The sequence below is a fragment of the Melanostigma gelatinosum genome, assembly GCF_949748355.1.
Source record: "Melanostigma gelatinosum genome assembly, chromosome: 16".
NCBI classification, from domain to species: domain Eukaryota; kingdom Metazoa; phylum Chordata; class Actinopteri; order Perciformes; family Zoarcidae; genus Melanostigma; species Melanostigma gelatinosum.
In genome coordinates, this window is record NC_136649.1 from 7,940,824 (window position 1) to 7,957,580 (window position 16,757).

A 16,757-nucleotide genomic window follows, 5' to 3' on the forward strand; every position below is an offset into this window, starting at 1 on the left:
GCCAGCGAAGGCACACTGCGCATGTGCGCGGCGGGGCCGTCACGTTGCACGGCTCGGCCCAATCAACAGGAACTTTTCCAACAGAGGTTTTTTAAGATGGCGACCGCCGAACCGGTGAGTACTCTTACTACGGAACATATCTAACGTTTAGGGGGGCTTCTCGCTGTAATTACAGGCCGAGTTCACATTTAAACACGTGTCTTCAAAATTAAATTGAGAGTTGTTACTATCACATTTGCTTGTTTTGACTAGTTTCAAGTGTGTCGGTCTTCTGTGCCACGACCGAAGCGTAAAAGAGGAACGCTCGCGTGGAGATCTCCCAACTTGAAAGCTGACGTTTCAGCTAACCGACGTGCCGTTCACCTTTGCAAAACAAGTTACTGAACTATTACCTAGGTTAACCGCAATAGTACACACCTGAGTAATTATTATCCAACACAGGTACGACTATTGTGAACTTCAAGTAAATTCGTCATATGATACAAGCCATCAAATAGAAACACCACGTTGTTTTTGTAGCTACAAATTTCAGCTGTCAAAATTGGTTGACGTTGCTCACTGCTGACCTCTACGATGCAATGTTGGCTGACTAGTTAGTTAATGTTAACTAACGGTAGATGATGGTAAGAAAGCTAAAGTGGAAGTTTAAAAAGTTTTTTCCCCCAAAATAACACCATGTAATTGATGAAATGCACGCCGAATTCAATAACGGGTCCAGCTGGTAGGTGTCATGTCACCGCGGATACTTTGTGCTAAGCTAGTAGCTAGCTAGTTAACGTTAGCATTACTTCTTCTTTTTTTTTAAGTGGCAGATCGGTTATATGAGTGGAAATGGCGTGGCGTTCTTCACGTGTCACAAACAAACATCTGGGGAGTTGATACAGCGGTGCATAACACACGAAGTGACCGTAACGTTATTGGGGTGAAAGCTGGCAATAGAGTTAAAGTTAGTTAGCCAAACTGTGGCGTCACATCACGATGGAATGTGTTCCAGATGTTCATATCGGGTTTCACTGGTGAAGGCTTACGTCACGGATTTTTTGACTATAATTCGACTTTATTTTGGAGATGATCTCGATTGAGATTAGAAACATTGTTTTGTCAGATGGACTCTTTCTAAATATTGACTTGTATTGAAATGTACCACCATAAGCTGCCATCGCTAAACAAGGGTTCACTTTTGTAATCAACAGCTGGAAAGTTGTTACATCAGAGATCAGATGTCATACTACTGTTACAGAATAATGTTTATCAATGATAGTTGTTGTTATTAATAATACTATTAACAACAATGATAGCAACCCACTGCCTACGTCCCTTATATGTATCTCACCGATACCTCTCTGCCTTTTAGGAAACCAGCTCAAGTCCAACCCTGCGTGATGCAGATGGAGCTGAGGAGACTGGACTAGAGATTGTGAACCCAGAGTCCTACATCAAACACCCCCTCCAGAACAGGTTAGGGCCTGCAATTTAAGATGTATCAGAGAGGGTTAAATTGATGGAAGCGTTGGAACACACGTGTTTTAATTCTTCAAAATGATGTTGTGGGTATAGCATCTAATGATCTTCTCTCTAAAGCAGTATTACATATTCACTCTGACTGCAAAGAATCAAGTTTTAGGTCTGCAGAACTTACCATACTGTCTATTGCAAGCAGTAAGAAACAAACAAAATGTTTAGAATTTGTTTTGTAAACCCGCTATATTAGGAACCATTTCAGTGCCTGAATAGTCTGCAGGGACATTTTTTGATCATTTTCTCTATTTCCGTTTGCCTTTTCATCACTGTTGATGGATGTCTAATGTTTTTATGCCAACTTTATTGAACTTCCACGATTCGTCAGTTAATCAATGACAGGAATGACTAAAAATCAATCGTCATCAACACTGAATATTGAATACTTTTCTCAGCTTTGTATAATTGAAAATGTTTAAAAAAAACATTTGGGTTTTGTGTGGGATTATCACCATGGTCTTTCAGAACTATTTTTGGACCTTAAGGATCAAACAATAATGTGACGTGTCTGTCACCGATCTTTACAATGAAGTGGGTGATGTAGACATTTTTTCCAGCTTCACGTTTAAACAGTGCACAAACTCTGGGAGCAGCGCAGAGCAATCAGTACTAATATATCTGAATATTCAACATCTCTATTTTGCCTCAAAAGTTGAAGTCGAAACAAATGTCAAATGTTCATTTTATTTCCTTCTTGGCACACTTTGTGTCAATCGACACCTTCTCATTTCAACAGGCACACCGCTGCTATCACTACAGCGTTATTACAGCTAAACGTATTAACTTTTACTACCAATGAATCTGTCAATCATTTATTTAATGAATACATTTTTCTTCAATTAAGCATAGCTCAGGTACGGAGCGACCCGTCCTCCACACAACTCATGTGGAGGCTCATACAGACGTGAGAGTAAGACATGAATTGACCACTCGGCAAAAAACAATGGCCGCTGTGTTCACCGGGAGGAAGCCGAGCAATTCACGAAAATGGTCTGCGGCACAGCGCACCGTCAACAAATTACGCTCTTCTTTAAATTCTATACCGGTCCACTTTCCAGATGGATTGAGCAGTTGATTAAGAGGAATCCATATTCAACTTGACTCTACAAAAAATGTTAGTTATGTGAAATCAATTTTAATTGACTGATCATGTTTTGATAATTTCTTAGTTTCTGGGCTTGTTCTAGCAAGTTATTTAATGACATATAAGAACATGTTATATATGATTGATGGTTGATTATTATATGCCTGTGGTCCTGTCTCTGTGTTAAAATGGGTTTTCGCTCACATTCCACACAAAGGCAGTCTGCTGGATGGGAGGCTTTATTTCCTCGCCGCGAGGCTTTTTATTGTCTGTGATGGTCCGGTGACCCTTCCAAACTGTCTCCGTGCTTTTCCTCTCAGCCCTACATTCCAACTCCCTTCTGTGCTGAATACAAACGAGCATCAATTGAATATTTTATAGATATTTGAATTCCAAAAGGGATCTTTATGTCCAAAAGGGTCAACTAGAAAAACCTATCTCGACAGAAAGCCAGTCAGCTGGATGAAAAGGTTGGCCGTAAAAATTTCACCGGTGTTTCTCAGCTCAGCTGTGAGACTTGAAATGCATCGGTGACGTTCTAATGGCAAAATATTCCCACAAATAAACCATTTAAATAACACACTAGTTTGGATAAGTTCTGCTAGTGCACATCAAAAACATTAGTCCATTAGCATTCATCAATTGTATTGATCTGTGTTGCTTTCTTCATAGGGTCATAGGTTCATGAAGCTATCCCAGCATGCATTAGAGGGAAAACAAACATCCTGTATATTCATTACATGCCTCAGGTTATGGCCTATCATCAAACATTCTAATATTTCACCAAACAGGTTTACAAGGAATCCACAAATGTGCCATAACCTCAAGCCTGCCGATGGTGAACTGTCATATTCGATCTTCTGTTATGCATATACGATGCATTCAATTAGTATCCGTTGACTTATTCGATTTATTTAAATAGTTTAGAATCTGGGCCCTACTGTGCATTCAGAGACGTTTGTGGTGGAGCGGCATGTCCGCCCCCCTGGGCCCAGTGAATCAGTCTTTAATTACAAAGCAGTTTGCAGTCTGTTTTCCATGGATGTGATGCTTTGCGTCTCCTTTCTCTATATGCCGGCTCAACAGAACTCTGCTCTACATAAGAGAAGTTAACGTTGTGCTCAGGACTGTAGCCAATGCCTTTTTGTTTTACATTCAAAGCTTTGATTGAGGCATTTGAATGACGTTTTCCAGTGTCTGTCGTCATATTTTACGATGTCATCACCCTTGAAAAATTGGAAAAATATGATTGTGTGTTATTGTGGTTGTATAAATGTAATGTATGGTGCTGTTAGATTGCTGCTTGACCAGCTGCTTGGATAAGATGAACAACAACATATCTGGATTGAAGCAGAATATTTTCTTTAGATTAAAACATGTTGTGAATTATGGAGATGATAACATCAATGTTTTGGGTTGAGAACAGACAATTACAAACAATAACGAATGTGATTTGGATCGTGAAATTAAAGATTCGATGGCAATGTCGAACGCAACACAATGCCGCAGTTGCTGAGCCGTAAGAGGATTCAGCATCAAGCATCATTTCGGTCGCCTCGTGTTTAATTAGGGGCGTGTTACATTTATGCACATTCCTCCTCTGCTTTTGTCCCAACAGATGGTCCCTGTGGTTCTTCAAGAACGACAAGAGCAAAACATGGCAGGCCAACCTGCGACTCATCTCTAAATTTGACACGGTGGAAGATTTCTGGGCGTAAGGAGCAGTAAATCCCTCCCACGTCTTTTTGTTTTTCCCGTACCTCAATGCAGTGTCTGAAGCAGTAAAATGTCCTGATAGTCTTGTTGAAATACTGTTCGAGCAGCATGTTTTCTTTTGTTAATGCCGTGCTCTCTGCATTTCAGACTCTACAACCATATCCAATTGTCAAGCAACCTCATGTCAGGCTGTGATTACTCCCTTTTCAAGGTACGTTTGATTCATTTACCATTTAAGTGAAAGCACAGGGTGAGTAGTTCAAGTACAGATTAAAGTATAGGTTATATCAGTCACTAAAATAATGTTTGGATGACAATATCCTCTCTGGTGGACAAGTGTTTTCTCTTTCTCATGTTGACTCAATGAAACTAAAAGAACCATATTAATTAAAGGCTACAAAACAACTTTCTTTCAAAAGGGAAGACCACGTTTACATCTTGAGACAATATGTTTTTGCAAACTAAGCAAAAGGCCCGGGAAATATCATCTTGTGCCGGTTATTCATAACAAATTTAAAAAAAACGCAAGATTGTAACGACCGAGTCAAATAAAGCTCAACACAACGGCATCATTACTGCAGCGTAGACCGGAGACACAGTGAGCTCATCGAACCAGATGTGATGATCGACAATGAGAAGAGTGTTCTGAAGTTCAGGAGGCGGTTAGCAGCCGCTAATGACACCGCGTGACATACAGGTGATGAATACAGTCGCAACGGGTTGGTACATTTCCAAGGGAAGCTGAGCTTGGGGGAATTTAGGATATTTTTGTTTCCCATTACTGGAGTGAAAACGTAGCCTAAAGCAAAGCACGCAGGTTATAACTTGATGAAACGCCCCAGTAGTGTTTGCTAGCTAGCTGTTACCATGTAAGGTGTAGCTTGTTTGAGCATGCTAATTGGGTCTGTTGTAGGTGCGTGGAAACAAACAAGGAGTCGAGTATTCCCTTTGGCTGCACCATGTGGCCGTTTATTTCCATCCATACCAAACAAAACACATTCACTTCCTGCCACCCTTTAACCCCCCCTGTCACCAGGGTTACACCCCTTTCCTTAAAGGGGCCCCGTGAATTCGGTCGTTCCCTACATGCGCCCCCCCGGAATTCACTAACCCCCGAGATTAGTCCCAACCATTAATGTCTCGGGGCCCGGATCAACCGACCAGCCCGACTCCGTGTCTCTGGGGCCGGAGGCAGGACCACCGTTGAAGGCCCCCTCCGGGTCTTGTCATGCTGAGGTGGGAGGGCCCGAGGCCGCCCCCGCCGTGGGGGTTCAGCCACCCGTACCGGTTGGTTCAGGTCCAGACGTGCTGGTTTAAGGCAGTCAACTGACACGTATTCCAGCTTGTCGACCTTGCAGGTTTTGTCTCCGGTCTCCAGCACCCGAAACGGCCCGACGTAGGGGGGTTGAAAGGGTCCACGGTGGCCGTCCTGGCGAACGAACACATACTCTGCTGACCTGAGGCTGGACGGGACGTATGACTGTGGAAGGCCGTGCTGCGACGTGGGCACTGGTTTGAACAGCCTGGCTTTTTCCAGGAGCGTTTCCCGCTGCTGGGTTGCAGACCAAGGGTCTGTGACTTTGGGGATGAACTCCCCCGGGACCCGCAGTGGCTGTCCATAAACCAGCTCAGCCGATGAAGCTTGCAGATCATCTTTGGGGGCTGTCCTAAGCCCCAACATGACCCACGGAAGCCTGTCCACCCAACTGCTGTCTTTGAGGCTGGCACGGAGAGCAGCTTTCATCGACCGGTGGAACCGCTCGCATAAGCCATTAGCCTGCGGGTGGTAGGCGGTAGTGCGATGGAGCTTCACCCCTCTGCCTGCTGTCGAACTGCCGAGAGCCGCCACAACATAATAATATTTCGTCGCGTCCGCTGAAATGTCTCTGAGGGCGAACTGTGCCTCAGTTTGGGCGAACCACACCGCCGCTTGCGCCTCCCAAAACTCCAGTAGTTTCAGCGAAACTGCGTGTACCGACATCTTAACTTCTGGAAACGTCCAGGAGCGTCAGGGTCACCAATGTAGGTGCGTGGAAATAAACAAGGAGGCGAGTATTCCCTTTGGCTGCACCATGTGGCTGTTTATTTCCATCCATACAAAACAAAACACATTCACTTCCTGCCACCCTTTAACCCCCCCTGTCACCAGGGTTACGCCCCTTTCCTTAAAGGGGCCCCGTGAATTTGGTCGTTCCCTACACTGTTACATTTGTTCTTTATTTCTTTTTTCAAATGAGTTGTTCACTTTAAACCCTGAGTTTGCACACAGCACACATTGTACCTTTCCCCACTCACTCACTCACTCAGATGGCACATTTCACATTGTTTGTATTTGGTAAATGAATGGATTATGTCTTGCTGCATATGCCGTGGTGAATACAGCCTGTGCAAATAATCCTTATGTTCAAATTTATTCCCAGAAAATCCTGTGAATTCCCAAGGAAAGTTTCCACCTTGAATAATCCCGGTATTTAGCAACCCTAGTGATGACAATAAATGGAAAAGCAATAATCAAGTATGACTGCATTTTATAACTAGGCCACTGCAGAGCCGTTACCTTATCGACATCAATACAATTTAACTTTAACTTCTTCTCAGTTTGCTGCGTGAGTCAGAAAGTTGCTCAGAAGGCAGCAGAAATGCAACGTTCTACCCTTGCTAACCCTTTTAGCATTCCAGCTGCAAGCCTTTAGCACGATCTCTGTGTGGGAAATTTTGGTGCAGTGGCTCGGAACGTGTACTGACAATCTGCCGTTGCTGCAGGATGGCATCGAACCGATGTGGGAGGACGAGAGGAACAAGCGCGGCGGACGCTGGCTGATCACACTCAACAAGCAGCAGAGGAGACAAGACCTGGACCGCTTCTGGCTGGAAACTGTAGGTCCGGCTACGGCCGCTGTGCTCTGTATCCCGTCCAGTGTCCTCATTACTCATACCTGCAGCGAGTCACAGATGAGATAGTTTGAATGTCTTCCTTCCATGATTATCTAAAAACTATATATATATGAATATATATATGCTGAGCTGATGATACGGGTTCACCACACAGTCAAATGAGAGCTGGTGAAATGTGGCTTGCCTGCTGCTCAGTCTGCACTCCGCACAATGTTGTGGTGAGCTCTGTAAAGGTCACTGACAGCGATACAGATGTCCAGCGAGCAATACTCGGCTCTTACTTCACTGTCAGTGCTGCAACTGCTGGTCCTTCTGGGCTCACTTCCTTTTCCTCAATAATTGTTTTGCCGTACGTTAAGAGTTTTGAACAGAAATTGAAATATATTGCTCAGTGCTCCTTGTTACTAGAAACAGGAGCAGTGTTTCTGTAAAATGCCTATGTTTCCTATTACGGCATGTGGAATATGCAGATAATGTTCCCGGTTTTAGGAGCATTTTGGCCATTTAAACATGATAAAAGACTTTGACATCCACAGGTTTTTGGATTATTTGTGGACAATTTGTAGTCCTAGTAGAATCCCCGTGTAATGACGGCAGCTTTTCCTTCCCCTCCGTCCCTTCACCAGCTCCTGTGCTTAGTCGGAGAGGCCTTCGGCGACCACAGCGATCAGGTCTGCGGCGCGGTGGTCAACATCCGCGCGAAAGGAGATAAAATAGCCGTGTGGACGTCCGACTACGACAACCGGGACGCTATAACACACATAGGGTGAGGCGTGTCAAAGCATGACACGTCCATAAACACAGGTGATCCTCTGCAACCCTCTCACTGTGTCCTTTCCCTCATCCACAGGAGCGTTTACAAGGAGCGCCTGGGGCTTCCACAGAAGATGACTATTGGCTACCAGTCTCACTCAGACACGGCTACCAAAAGCGGTTCAACCACCAAGAACAAATTTGTGGTTTGAGAAATGCCCGACGTGCCTTCTGTTTTAATTTTCTTGTCTTATTTGTTGTTGGTTCAAATGTTTACTTTGCTGCAAAGACTCTGCTGAATGCAATCTGGAAGAGGAACAAAAACAAAACTGTCAAAAGTTTCCATAACCTGCCCAGGATTTGAACCACTTGAAAAAAAACTAACACGGATGAACAGGAATCTTCCAAAACACTAACAATGAGAGGTTTAAACAATGATGGGTGATTTAGTGTGCTGCATACTTTACTACTTAATAAAAATAAAATAAAAAATAAAAAAATGACATATATTATATAAATATATATTCTCTCCCATTTACTACAGCACCGTTGGTTTGCGGTAACCCTAAATGACATGAAACTCTTTTAATTTATTTTTTAATTTGCCTGCATACGATTAGTTAGACCTTTTGTTTTTTGCTGCTTCTTTTTTGCCAGGAACTGTTTCACTTAATCGCCCTTTGAAAAGTACTTAATGACTCGTATTCATTTGAGTGTTAATATAATTAAAACATTGGTTTTGCAATTATTAGTTAACTGCGTAATCATTTTTTTGGTACATTCTTTGTTCTAAAGGGTTTTCTAACCTCTGACTTGCAGTGTTGCTGTATTGACTTTTAGTTAACAGCAGACCGTCCAATAGATTTCTACCGATGCTCTACGTTCCCACTGAGCGTAGAGAATAGTACTAAAGGAGACACAATCGATCTCAGGGAAACAGGAAAGTCCCTTCTTCGGCTTCCGAGTAGCTTAAGATTCACCGTTCGCCTCAGTGAAAATGCCAAATTTAAACCTGCCCACCTCCACCCCATCATCCCGAGATCCCATAAAATGTCAGCAAAAAAAGAAACTGAAAGAAAAGGTTACTTTGGGGAACCCGGCTTCCCATCTCAGTCCATTGCCACCTTTAAAAATGTCACTTCGGCATGAAAAATGTCATCACGTTCTCAAGGATCTACATTCTTCACGTCAGCGGGCGAAGCATCTACAACTACATCCTTCTTGATCTGACGAAGCGTTAAGTGACTTCCGAAGCTTCATTGGGTCCTTGTTGAAGTCCTGGCAGTCTCGAGGCAGTAACCTTTAAATGCCAGCTGATCTATCGGGTAAGATGCTTTTTTAAATGATAAACACGGTGGCGATTAAAATGTATGTTTGTAGCAGCTCTCTGGAGCAGACGGCACAAAGTGCCTCCCAGTAAGCAACGGACAAAAACACATTCTACATATTAATAATGCAACATACATAACTCCAATAATTACGACAGTTAACACCTGAAGAACTGAATAAACCACATCTGAGCATTTTGATTGGGAGGGCGAGGGGGGCGTGTCCGAAAAGTACACGCATAAATAAAACACCTCAACATCTCAGTTTCAATTCAGTAAATGACATTTTAAGATTTTTCCGGGATCTGATCGTGCTCTCTCGCTAATCTCTCTGTCACAGTAAGTTATGTGAAGTGTAAATATTACAAACGATGGGACATAATCTAATAACTCCTCTGCCTCGCTGTGCGTCTCGTCCTTTGTGATCGGCGTTCATTTAGAACTAGAAAGCATTTCCTGCTGAAAATGCGTTGGAATGCTGAAAACTGAAATTAATCGCAAAAACATTGCTGAAAATAGATATCCAATTCAAAAACAAATTGCAAAAAGCTTAATCATTCAAAAAGTTTAAAGATTACAAATATGAAAAGTCATATCACACCTCTCCTGAAAGAGCTGAACATTTTGATATTTGAACAGTTTCTGTGGCTTAAAAAAATTCATCAGTGGTGATATTTGTAGTAGTGTAAGTTGTAGTAGAAGTATTATTAGTAGAAGTATTAGTAGCATTAGAATAAGTACTAGTAGTAGTGATATTTGTAGTTGTAGTAGAAGTTGTGGTTGTAGTAGAAATATTATTAGTAGTAGAAGTATTAGTAATTAGAAGAAGTAGTAGAAGTATCAGTAGTCATAGTAACAGCTGTATTATTGGTTGTAGTATTTAATATCACAGTCGTAGTAGTAGTGATAGTAATGGCAGTAGAAGATTTAGATGAGAGAGAGAGGCTCTGATATCTCTGGCAAACTTTCTCATTTGGAGATTGTCCGATGTTTTATCTTTTACAGCTTACATGACTGATGTCCTGCTCTGCCATGTCTTTCCTCACCTCTCCCTCTTGTGTCGCGGTGTGTGTAAATGTCACTCGAATCAGGAAACTTATCAGAATCCTCATGTCTGATTGGCCGAGCTGCAACACTTAACAGCTGCAACAAATCATGTGTGTGCGGCTTTTATTTTAAAATGGGGTGTGTGTCTGTGTCTGAGGGGGTCCTCTAAAAGTCTCCAACACCTGAAGTGTGTGTGTGTGTGTGTGTGTGTGTGTGTGTGTGTGTGTGTGTGTGTGTGTGTGTGTGTGTGTGTGTGTGTGTGTGTGTGTGTGTGTGTGTGTGTGTGTGTGTGAGAGAGTGTGTGCGTGCGAGTGCGTGAGAGAGAGGAGTGCATGTGTGTCTGTGTGTTTATCAACATCACGAATTGGTGCACTCTAAGCTGCACAATACACACCCATTATAAAGTCAGAAAAGGGCTGAAAAATCATAAAAGTTAAATTGCTGCAGTTCAAAAAGTTTAAAAGATATCAGAAATTGAAATGAAATGCGGCAATAGTTGAGGGTTTTCACAACATTTGAAAGTTGAAATGGTGTCTGTAGCTGAAAGTATGAGGAAGTTGAAGGATTTTAAAGTTGAAGAAGTTTAAGAGGATTTGAACATCCCATTCAAAAATAAAGTTGATAAAAGCTTAATAATTCAAAAAGTTTAAAGGTTAGAAATATGAAGAGATATAGCACCCCTCTGCTGAAAGAGCTGAACATTTTGATAGTTGAACGGTTTCTGTAGCTTAAAATATGAAGGAGAAGAAGAGTTTCAAAGGAAAGGGGGGACGGAAGAAATAGTGGAATAAAGATTCGAAGAACAATAGTTGGAATGCTTAACAGCATTCCAACAATGAAGAGTGGACATCGGATAGCGGATTCATCTGTTCACCGAGCACCACGAAAGGTCCACATGCTGTACCAGTTATTAGGTACACCTAACCTAATATAATACAGCAGCCCCCAAATGACTCATTCACAAAGGTTATTGGATCATATTTTGTTAGAGGTGTTTTTGATGATGTTAAATTGGGTCATACGGGGTGGACAAAGTATTCAATCGCCCATATAAACAGTGTGATGAAGCAACAAAAACAAGCTACAGCATGTGGCACATAATGAAGTCCGTTTTTGCAGCAGTCATTAAAAAGAAGCAAATGCAGGTTTGTCCACATCTTGTCCACCAACGACTGAATACAACATCGTAAATCTTTGTTGTGAATTGTCATAAAACCAAATTCCCCCGTCTGTGCAGACAGGTAAACACAAGGCCGCTGACGCAGCCACTTTATTAAACGGGGTTACGGACTAACCTTGGCAGCAATCAATGCAATCAATGTGGTAAATTGAATTGAGCACAGTGTCTCCAGTCGGCCCCGGTCGCCGCGAGCAGGACCTCCTTGTGTTCCAATCAGGGGCACTTATCGAAATCCCAAACCCTTTTTCGGTGCGAGATAACCGGTCAAATCAATCTGGCAAGAAGGGCGTAATCCAGCAGGGGGGATATGAAGTGAAGGCCAAAACCAGAGCAGACTTCTGAGAGGAGAAAGTATTGCTAACGCGATCCGATTTAGAGCTGGAACTCTGACCCCGAAAGCAGCTGAAAAGCACAAAAGAGCCGAAAGAAAAAAAATATCATCACTGTGGAGTATTTATCCGGCTGTCTTGTTTTAGGGCTGCACTGGGGCAGCATTCTGCTGATGCCGTGGCTCCAAGCAGGATTGAATAGACCATCGCTACACTGCTGTCCATCACTTTACACTGGAGGGAGCTGCAATCCCATTCAAAATGTAAACTGGCACTCGTAAGGCCAGTATGCAGGGCAGGGATGGATTTGTTTACAGCTGTAATTCCACATCCCGCAGACTTTCAACTTAAAACATTACACCGCAGTCTGTTTTTCTGGGCCTTTCCTGTCTGCGGCTTTGATGGCGACGGCTCACAATTCAGAGGAAAAAGGAAATCAAACTACAGGCAACAGCGCAAGATGAAAAAATACATTTTGTGTGAAGAGAGAATTTCAGATGATCAAACAAGAGCATAAAACACCAAGAAGGAACTTTTTTGTTGTGTTAGTGTGACGGACAGTGGGGTGGATGAACAGCAATGACTTGACAGCAAAGAAACGGGTACTACATACGGCATACGTAGCCAGCGGCTATAATTACGACGTCACATTGTGTAATTCAACCAAAGGATCTAAAACTCTAGAGCTCAATGCTTTTTATCAGCTTACCGTTCTGTTGTATGGCCGATCAATTTCCCCAGGGTCCCTTCGGGGGCTCATTTCTCTCCCAGTGGAACAGGGATCAATGGCGGGATTTGTTAACCCAGATGAAATGAATGGCGAGGGTAATCAGAGAGGCAGTTAGCCTATACTTTGCGGCCTCGAGATCGAGAATGCTTCGATTACATTCAAAGCCCCGGACACATTCACTTGACTTATATGGACACAGTGGAGCAATGTGAAAGCAGTCATCGCCGACATGGTGGGGTTTTAAAAAAGTATTGATCCGGAGTGCCTGTCCACCTGTCCGGGTGTATGTACTGTATATAAAGCCTCCTGACAGAAGCACAGTATAATTCCTGCATTAGCTTCACATTCCTGGCTCCCAGTGCAGTGTGGGATTGATTTTCTTAATCATTTTATTCATCACTTTTATTTTGGGAAATAATTCATTGTAGGTTTATCACTACGAACGACCCCTTTCTTGTCATTTGATCCATTATGGATGAACATGTTAACAAGTGCAGCTAAGAGGTGACGTTACCAATTTGAACAACAATTCACCAATCAGTGAAACCACTTGGATTTCAGTGATTTAAGACCTACGCCCTTTGTAGCTCATGTTTGCTTATTCATTTAGCGGCACATTTCAAGTCAAGATAATTTGTGTAGCCCACTAAAACATACAATAGCTTTGTTTTGGATTGATTCCATTCTACATACTAATTCATCACTTTTGTGGCACATCTTAGAGCACTCATTTCTCTTAACTTATCTCTGGGGCTGAGGGGTGCTTTCCGGTTCCCCGGTCAGCTTCCCACCTTTGTGTCGTGTTTTAATGCACACTCAGTAGCTGGCCAAGGAATTGTTTGAATTGATTTTGGGAAATGAGGTAATGGCTTTTGTTTTGTGCAGAGATTAAAAGATCAACACCACTCTGTCCGTTAAATATGAGGCTAAAGCTAGTAGATGCTAGCTTGTTAGCTAGACCAGGGATTCCCAAAGTGGGGTGCGCGAGCTGCCTCTAGGGGGTGCGCGAGAGGAAAAGTGTAATGGCGGTCTGATGGTGTAATAATATTAAATATTTAAAAAAAATGTAATTTTAATTTAAAAACTGTCAGGTGGGACATCTGAAGCTATCAGTTGTAAAAGAGGAGAGGGACAGAGAGAGAGAGAGGAATCGGAGGCGAGGGGAACGGAGAGGTGCGTTGGGGAGAGACCGGGAGAAGAAATCGAGCCAGAGTCAGAGGAAGATGAGACGGAGGAGACTGGGAAAAAAAGAGGAAATATGATGAAAAGTAGGTGTGTCTGGGCTTCACTTGGATTGGCAACGCAGATTCCCCAAAGCCACAGTGCGTGGTGTGCAGTGAGGTTCTGGCTAACAGTCTGAAGCTCTTATTTACGTCGCCACCTGAACACCAAGCATGCCAGTGCAAGTCAAAAGCCCCTTACATTGTTTATATCGAAATTGGAGGAGTTACAAAACAGCCAAAAACAACTGCAGTCTCATTCATGTGTTGGTCTATAAATGACGCACTACGGGCTTCATATCTGGTTACAGAATAGCGAGAAAGGGGCTACCGCACACAATCGCCGAAGACGTGAGCTTGCCAGCTGCCAGAGAGATGGTGGAATGTATGATTGGGGAGAAAGAAGCAAAAAAGTTGGACATGATCCCGGTGTCCAACAACACTGTGTCGCGCCGCATCGATGCTTTGTCCGAAGACATCCTGGCTACATTAGTCGCTCATTAATTGTAAATTAAATGTGATAATCTGCCTCTGAGCCTGTGCGTGTGTGCTCGCATCCGTATTGCTCTTTAAAAGTGACGCCTTGTGTCACTGAAAGTTATTGAAACTTTGTTGCAGTGTTTCAGGGCGTTTTCACACCTTCAGTTCGTTTGCTTTGTTGCAGTTGCTCCTTTGTTCGGTTTGTGTTCACACTGCAACATTTAACAGCGGACTAAATCTTGTAAACAAATGCCACGCACGAGCAAACTGTTCACTCATTGGTCCGATTGTTATGCGGCTATGAAGGCTTAAAAGGCTCTGTTGCTTCTTTTTTTTTTCTTTTTTTATTAAGGGGGGGGGGGGGGGGGTGCGCGAACCCGGTCGGGATGTAGAAGGGGGTGCGCGGCCTAAAAAGTTTGGGAACCGCTGAGCTAGACTATCCTGACTGTCCAAAGCTAAAATAAATATGCCATACTAGCACCTTTACAGCTCACTAACAAACATATCACATCTCATGTGTTTACTTCATACTAAAGTCGAAGTGTAGAAAAACAACGTTGCGTGGTTTTAAAGGACCACGCTTCTAGTTTTGGCGCTAGCCGACTACAAGCTAAAGCCTCATTGTAAACAACAAAATACAAGAGTTATGTCTTCTCATCATACTCTCTGCAAGAAAGTGAGGAACTTTGTTTGTCAAAGTATTCCTTAAAGCCATTTGTAATATCCCAAAGGATGCTAAAAACCTTGTAGAGCTGAGAGGAACTGCAGAGTTGGGAAATAAGTCATTGTAGGTTTATCACTACGAACGACCCCTTTCTTGTCATTTGATCCATTATGGATGAACATGTTAACAAGTGCAGCTAAGAGGTGATGTTACTAATTAGAACAACAATTAACCAATCAGTGAAACCACTTGGATTTCAGTGATTTAAGACCTAAGCCCTTTGTAGCTCATGTTTGCTTATTCATTTAGCGGCACAGTTCAAGTCAAGATAATTTGTGTAGCCCACTAAAACATACAATAGCTTTGTTTTGGATTGATTCCATTCTACATACTAATTCTAATCACGTTCCAGTGTGTAGTGTGTTTCTGGAAAAGTGTTGATTCTAAAGGAAGCTTTGAGTGTGCCGGTGCCTCACAGTCCAGTGCACAAGGGGAAAAAATAAGCCACACAGAGCTGCAAAAAACGTAACTGACTGTAGGGGACATATGATGGAAGCTTTTTATTTGTAATTCTTAAGTATTGTAAATCTCTAAGACAGTACTCGTTTCATACCGTGGAGTCCTATCATGGAATACAAACGTGTGCTTACTGACTGACTTTGTACACAATTACATTCAAAAGTGCTTTGATGTCAAAACGATTTTTAATGAAATAATCTTGGTTTGATTTTGTCTTCAATATTTTTGACGTTGTCTCTAGCAGCCTAATTTATAGAAATACGACAAATTACATGAAATGATCCATGTCCATATCGAGAAATAAATTATTTGATCGATTGATTTGTTTTACGTACTGCTGTCTTTTTATTGTTAGCGAATCATAATCTGCAATCGGATTAGGCTTGTAAAATATATGCATGCTAATTATATATATTTTATTCTGCAACATTATTTTTTATTGATGTTTTATTGATCATTTGTGTGTTTTTGTGGGTATTCCTGCACATGCATTTTAATATCTATGTCCTTTGTTTTTAATTGTGCAAATAAAACATGACACATAAAATATCGAGGAAAACAAAAGGTACGTATTAAATCTGCCTTCTCCATGTGACGTTTAATTGACAGTTGCAGTTTGATTGACATCTGTCGGCGCACCCATTATTTCTTGTCAGTACAACATTGCAAACTCTTTTATGACTACCGTAGCTGCAAAAACGTGATAGGCCTACTAAGACAATGGGCATAAGGTGCACAGTGTATACAGTTAGGATGAATCAAAGAATAGACTTTCTTCACTGCAGACTTTGACTCGACAAAGTAGGAAAGCAACACAGGTGAAACTAATCTCGTTAACGATGGAGAGTCCCAGTGAGAGTGACAGCGAGCCAGCATGCACAATGCCATCAACCTGGAACCAGCTCGCCTGAATGTAATTCATTAAACGCCCGCTGTGAAAAAGGTCTACTGGGACGCAGCCAATATTCCAGTTGGCTTAAAATCATACAAGAAGTCTTCTGAGCTGCAATTTAAGACACTCGTGGAAAATGAACAGAAGGTTGCAACAGTGAGTAGAAAGTGAAGAAATGGTGCAGCCCTTTAAAGCACTGAGGTTGCACTGTACGCTTTCATGCAATAACAAGGTGGAAAGCATATTATGTTGTCTGCCGAGGTGTTGTAGATTATCTCTCCTCGAGGCCACGACTGGCCTGAAAGGACTTCAGGGATCGTATCGCTGCTGTTGTGCAGAAAGCATGGCTGTCCTTTTAAATCGTGGTTTCTTTCCGGTACCAGTGTGTCATTGAGTCATGGG

At 42.5% G+C, this 16,757-nt stretch overlaps 2 protein-coding genes across 2 annotated transcripts in view; one reads left to right on the forward strand and one right to left on the reverse strand.

Annotated features, from left to right (window-relative positions):
- Window positions 1-16,757, reverse strand: part of LOC306790001 (uncharacterized protein) — a gene marked incomplete at its 3' end in the record, with an annotated part of 371,019 nt that overhangs the window by 323,420 nt on the left and 30,842 nt on the right. The gene's annotated exons all lie outside the window — the stretch shown is intronic.
- Window positions 9-8,717, forward strand: eif4eb (eukaryotic translation initiation factor 4eb). The gene is made up of 7 exons (XM_079286912.1): window positions 9-114; window positions 1,355-1,458; window positions 4,221-4,316; window positions 4,466-4,529; window positions 7,082-7,195; window positions 7,840-7,979; window positions 8,064-8,717. Exons 1-7 carry the CDS (start codon window positions 22-24, stop codon window positions 8,176-8,178), a joined length of 726 nt encoding a protein of 241 aa, XP_079143038.1. The 5' UTR covers window positions 9-21; the 3' UTR covers window positions 8,179-8,717.